Raw genomic sequence first — 5,833 nt, forward strand, 5'->3', positions numbered from 1 at the left:
GAAACACGAGGCGAGACGGACACTGTCCCAGCTGTCTTGCTGCTCATGGGTCCCAGGGTTCTCACCTCATCTTCCCCGCAGGTCCCAGGCAGGGGAGGGGCCCCTGGGCGCACGCAGGACAGGTCCCTGGACGGGGCAGGGTAGGCCGCGGGGTGGGGGAGCACAGGAGGCGGGCCCTCAGCCGGCCTCCCCCGCGCAGCTTCAAGGAGCGGTTCCACGCCAGCGTGCGCAGGCTGACCCCCAGCTGCGAGATCACCTTCATCCAGTCGGAGGACGGCAGCGGCCGCGGCGCCGCCCTGGTCTCCGCCGTGGCCTGTAAGAAGGCGTACATGCTGGGCCAGTGACAGCGGCGGCCAGGCACGGAGGAGGCTCCGGGGGACAGACTCCCCCACAGGCGCCCCCAGCCTGGCCTGCCTCCCGCCCCGCTGCCGCCTGGAGATGGGGAAGGCACGAAGGAGAAGCCTTGCCGGCAGGCCAGTCTTCCCGAGTCAGTGGGAGGGACAGCCTCCGGGCCCTGCCTGGGTTGGGGGCTCAAGGAGCAGAAATGGAGATGCCCACGTCTCCTGTCTTTCTGCTGGAATCAACCACCGGAGGGAGTGGCTCGCTCAGGACTTAGTTGGAGCTTCCGGCTTGGTTCAGCCTTGCCTGGGCCCCGCTCTGGGGAGGGGTGCCCTGTGGACCCTGCTGTGGCCTGGCTTCCCTGGGACTCCGCCCACATGGGGAGGCAGCCCAGGGACCTGGCCAGATCTCCGCCTGGCTCCACAGCGCAGGGCTGCTGACCACCCAGGCCTGGTGGGCTTCTCTGCCTGGAGACAGGGGAGAGGGGGGCAGGGACCAGCTCAGCGTGGAGACGGAGGCACCAGGAGGCCTGGGATGCAGCCTCTTCCCGCCCACCCCGCCTCTCCTGAGGGCCTGTGCTTCTGGGATGGATGCTCACAGGAGGTGCAAGAGACCAGCCCCCACAGCCCCCGTCAAGGACCCAGGAAGAGGAGGACCCCCCCCCCCATGGGGCTGCCACACGCCAGCCAGCAGCACCCAGCACAGCCTCCAAGGGACCACCAGCCTCTTCATGCCCAACATGGGACTGGGTGGTTTTTTTAATTAAAAGTTTTAAAAGTTTAGAGCATGGCCTTGTCCGCGTTCTTTAACTTCTGTGCATAAGGACTTGGGACAGTGTACAGACGTGGTCACCTGTGTGCAGACACTGATTTGTTATTTCCTCCGGCCAGCAATGGGGGGAGGGGGATGGCGGGGGGCAGAACACGGAGCAAGAGACCAGGCTGTGGGAGCAGGACTGGTGCCATCTGGGTGGTGTCAGAGGTCCTAGAAGTGCCCAGGCCCCACCTGCCTGTGGGATTTGGGGTGTGGGCGCCCTGATCAAACCTCCGGGAGCCCCAGGAAGTGCCCAGGAGGAGGCAGGGCTGGTCTCTGGGGGCTGGTCCTGCCCCACGTCTGCCTCAACAGGGGGTCCCTCCGTCCCACACCTAACCCACTTACCCAGAAGCACATCTGTATGATTTCCAGTGAAAGTCCCCAGCGAATCTGGGATGGCTTGCTTCATTCGGAGCTTAACTCGACGATGTGATGGTGAGCAGGGCGTTCCGGGCTGTCCTCTCGTGCCCTGGGTCTCAGGTGCGCTGCTCCGGTCGCTAGTTCTCTGGCCTCTAGATTACGCACCAGCTCCTTGGAGCTCTGTTACTCCACTCCCCGCGCTGATGCTCTCGTCCAGGTCCAGAGGCCACGCATCGGTCCCCTTCAATAGGAATCACTGCCCAGCTGTCCTGGGCTACAGTGCAGGGCATGGCATTGATTCTTCAAGGGCTCTGTGTGAATTCCGTTTTAGGGTGGGAAGACCGTGCCCTAAACTATTTCCTTGTTCTCCAAAAGCGGTGAGGCCCTGCTCCACAGCCGCCGCCTGCAGGCCTCGCCCATCCAGCAGGGGGCAGCAGGGCCACTCCTGCTCCAGGTCTGCTTGCCATGCTGTCTTTGTCCTGGCCCCTCACTCAGCAGTTGAGCTCGCATCAGGGGCTCATGACCCACTTTCAGCGGAGGGGGGCGGGGGGCGGCAAGTGACTGTTTGGGGTCCAGGCCCTGTTCCGAAAGCCTCACAGGCAGCTTCTGTTTGGGGTCACAGCCAGCTCAGGGCCGCCTGCTGCCTCTGGGTTGGCCGGAGGCCGGGCCAAGCTTCTGCACCAAGGCCTCTGGGAGTCCCTGGGGGTCCCGGCCAGAGACCACCACTGCCCTCCAGGCCCAGGCCCCCAGGCAGCCCTCCCCCTCCCCCCACTGTCCTCTTGGACTGGGCAGGCCGGGCTGGACTGCAGGAGGGACAGTCAGATGGAGGTGACAGGGGCCCATCACTCAGCACCGTGAGTGGTGACAGCCGAGAGCCTGCTCTGCTCTCTGCTCTCAGGAGGCCTGAGCCCACGCCTCCCGGATGGTGGACACCCGGGTGTTACATGTCAGGGGCCTGAGGGTCACTGGAATGCGGCTGGAATCTGGGGCCCTGTCCTCCCCGAGCCCAGGCAGGGGCTGCCAAGTTTGGGTCTGTCCTCTCCTCCTCTCCTTATTTGGTGCTGCAGGTGATAAGGCTGAGACATAAGGGAGGCTGCGGGCCCCTCGGCCACCAGGCTGACACTGAGAGAGGATGGTGAGGGCCAGGGTGGGGCAAGGGCAGTGGCACCCTGGGGCTGTCCTTGGGGTGGGAGAGCAGGGAGACTTCTGTGCCTCCAGGGGTGGGGAGAGGACCCTGACCCCAGCTCTCCTGGGAAGGCTCTGGGGTGTGCATGGGGCATCTTGGGGGAGCCCTGGAGAGGACCCCTCCCCACCCACAATGTTGCAGGCCAGCAGGAAGGCGGGGACCCGGGGCAAGGCCGCGGCCACCAAGCAGGCCCAACGAGGCTCTTCCAACGTCTTTTCTATGTTCGAGCAGGCCCAGATCCAGGAGTTCAAGGAGGTGAGTGCCCCGCCCCAGCACCTGCCCCTGCTCTTCCCACACCCAGCACTCCCTCCCTGCCTCCCTCACTGGGGTGGGGGCTGCTCCCAACTGGAGACTGTGGCCCCCACCCCAGGCCTTCAGCTGCATTGACCAGAACCGTGACGGCATCATCTGCAAGTCGGACCTTCGGGAGACCTATTCCCAGCTGGGTGAGCACACCCCCTCCCACCCATGAGCCCCCCGCTCACTCTGGGAGCCCGCTGAGGGGGGACAGGCCTCCTCCTCCCTGCACTCCCCACCTCCCCCACCCACAGCTGCCTCTGACTCTCCACCTCTGGCTGGAAGGAGGGGAGGGCAGCCGAGCCCTGCCTGGGACACCTGGGTCCCTGTAGCCACCTCTGCCCCCCACCCCAGGGAAGGTGAGTGTCCCGGACGAGGAGCTGGATGCCATGCTGCAGGAGGGGAAGGGCCCCATCAACTTCACCGTCTTCCTCACGCTCTTCGGAGAGAAGCTCAACGGTGAGCAGGGCAGGTCGGGATCCCCCGGGGGCAGTGAGCTTGAACGCCGCCCCCCCCCTGCATCCCGCCTGGACCCCACCCAGACCCAATGTGTCTTCAGTCTCTGCTCCCAAATCCCAATCTCCCTCCAGACCTGTCCACCTTACGACTTCCCTCTTGGCCTATCTGGGCCTCAGGGACACTCTGTAACCGGAGACACCTTTCCACCTCTTCTGGGGTGTGGAGGGCTCCCTGCACCCTGGGTTCCTCCTGGGTGAACCTGGAGGCTGGGCCATGGGTGCTCACCCGGCCCCTCGGCCTCCCAGGAACAGACCCTGAGGAAGCCATCCTGAGCGCCTTCCGAATGTTCGACCCCAGTGGCAAGGGCGTGGTGAGCAAGGACGAGTAAGTGGGAGCTGGCCAGGCTGTGGGGAGGCCCCTGGAGGGGGACCGCCCTTAATGGAGCCCTCTCTGCTCTCTGGACCACGGGGGCCTTCATCCCTGACCCGTGCGGCCACCCCCAGGCTCCCACTGCTCCTCACTCCCCCAGGTTCAAGCAGCTGCTCCTGACCCAGGCAGACAAGTTCTCTCAGGCCGAGGTGAGGACGCCGGCTCCTTCATGGGGATCACCCCAGGGGCACTGGGGAGCCTCAGGGGCGCCTGGCTCCTGGCCTTGGAGCCCAGCTCTCCAGAGGAGATGCCATTCCTGTGGAGACCCGGAGGGTGAAGATTGTGTAGTCCACAGGGAGAGGGTGTGCAGGGGGCTGGGGGGGGGCAGGGGCACCTGCAGTGTCTGGAGGAGGGCTCACTGGGGGTGAAGGTGGCACAGAGAGGGGTGTCTGGGGCCAGAGGGGGCTATTTGACCCACGGCCCCTTAGGGGCCCACCCTCTCCCCAGGCTGCCCAAAGTCAGACAACAGGAAATGTTAACTCAGAGTTTTGGTTTGGTCCCGCAAAGGCAGAGGACCAAGGCATACCCTCCTCCCTGGCCGGCTGCCTCTCACTGCCCCCCCCCCTCCAGGTGGAGCAGATGTTCGCCCTGACGCCCGTGGACCTGGCTGGGGACATCGACTACAAGTCCCTGTGCTACATCATCACCCACGGGGACGAGAAGGAGGAGTGACGGGGGCCGCAGCGAGACTCGGGGCCACGCGCTGGCACCTCAATAAACGCATTTCCCAGGAGCCCCGTGTGGTGGCCTCTCTGTGATAGGGGTGCGTGTGTGTGTGTGTGTGTGTGTGTGTGTGTGCGCGTGCGGGAGGGGGAGGGAGGGACGCTGAGGGCCGGATGCAGGGACCACCAGCCCCTCAGTTCTTCCCACACTGCCCAGTTTACAGATGGGGACACTGAGGCCTGAGAGGGTGGGCATCCTGCCAGAGGCCAGCCTCTAGGACGGGTGGGGAGCGTCCAGCCTGCAGGCTGTAGAAGGCCCACGAAATCACCTGGTCTGGCTCTGCCAAGGCATTGGGGTGAGTTAATTAAATGTTTGACCAAAAGGAGCCGCCTAATTTTTAAGTGGGTAATTCTGTGTGGCCCTCGAATGATGGTATAGACATCCACATGGCCCTTGGCAGAGAAAAGGCTCCCCACCCCTGCCCTGGGCCCTGAGCCCACCGGCGCTCAGAAGTTCCGCCCGCTCTGCCCTCCGGGGACACGGAGCACACAGCCGGGACCGTCTCTGCACACGCGTGGGGGGTGCTGGGCCGCGTGGAAGGCCCTGAGGAACCCATTTGAAAACACACCAGACTTGACTTGGACGTGCAGGTGCAGCACCATGACCCGAGGAGGGGCTCGGGGACCCGCAGGGGAAATGCTGGGGCCCGGCTGCAGGCTCAGGGTTCAGGGTCAGGTGGCTGCGGAGGGAGGGGCTTTCCACAGAGGCCGGCAGTGTCCCACCGCCCACCTCACCTCACCACTGGGGCTGGACGGGGACGTGTCCCATCTGGGTGCTGGCTCCCGAGGGCCCCTGGGGGAGGGGAGAGTGGGCACCGAGTCCTGGTGTGGACAGGACAGCTGAGCCGGCCTCCGCCCCCCAAGACCCCTCCCCCCCGCAGGGACCGACCTCACCCCCCCGTCTTGGAGGGAAGCGTTTTTGTGGGGAGAGGTGCTCGGTTTTTGTTGTTTTCCCCTCTCATCCCATTTATTAAAGAAACAGTAAGAAAAGAGACAACGCAGGGACACACCCACCGCCCTTTCACACCAGGTTGAACAGAGCACATGATCTCTTCCCCTCACCCCCCACCCCCTTCCTCTCCACATCAGTTTAAATGTTGGGGCTCTCTGACTGGGAGTACAGGGAGTCGGGTGAGCAGTGGAGCCTTGACCCTGGGGCTCACATTCAGTCCCAGGGCTTGCAGAGGACCGCCGTCCGTCCCAGCTCCACCCCAAACCCTGCTGCCCA

At 64.7% G+C, this 5,833-nt stretch overlaps 1 protein-coding gene across 3 annotated transcripts; it reads left to right on the plus strand.

The window, feature by feature from the left end:
* The first annotated feature begins 6 nt into the window (after window positions 1–6).
* On the plus strand, window positions 7–4,603 carry MYL7 (myosin, light chain 7, regulatory). Of its 3 annotated transcripts, none has more exons than XM_005882877.2 (7): window positions 7–2,647; window positions 2,840–2,953; window positions 3,069–3,144; window positions 3,350–3,454; window positions 3,760–3,838; window positions 3,984–4,032; window positions 4,454–4,603. In XM_005882877.2, the coding sequence occupies exons 1-7, from the start codon at window positions 2,645–2,647 to the stop codon at window positions 4,553–4,555; spliced, it is 528 nt and encodes a 175-aa protein (XP_005882939.1). In that variant the 5' UTR covers window positions 7–2,644; the 3' UTR covers window positions 4,556–4,603. The 3 variants fall into 3 exon arrangements, with proteins under 3 accessions (XP_005882939.1, XP_014386037.1, XP_005882938.1); XM_014530551.1 differs by having other exon boundaries at window positions 7–1,632; XM_005882876.2 differs by having other exon boundaries at window positions 7–2,953.
* The last annotated feature ends 1,230 nt before the right edge of the window (window positions 4,604–5,833 follow it).

Source organism: Myotis brandtii, unplaced genomic scaffold (genome assembly GCF_000412655.1).
Source record: "Myotis brandtii unplaced genomic scaffold, ASM41265v1 scaffold743, whole genome shotgun sequence".
Lineage (NCBI taxonomy): Eukaryota > Metazoa > Chordata > Mammalia > Chiroptera > Vespertilionidae > Myotis > Myotis brandtii.

What these genes read in the sequence shown, in the direction of transcription:
- MYL7 (XM_005882876.2), top strand. Translation starts at nt 2,645, where the DNA reads ATGGTGAGGGCCAGGGTGGGGCAAGGGCAGTGGCACCCTGGGGCTGTC. An exon ending in AGATCCAGGAGTTCAAGGAG is followed by an intron (nt 2,954 to 3,068) that starts GTGAGTGCCCCG and finishes CCCCCACCCCAG; the next exon opens with GCCTTCAGCTGCATTGACCA. An exon ending in ACAAGTTCTCTCAGGCCGAG is followed by an intron (nt 4,033 to 4,453) that starts GTGAGGACGCCG and finishes CCCCCCCTCCAG; the next exon opens with GTGGAGCAGATGTTCGCCCT.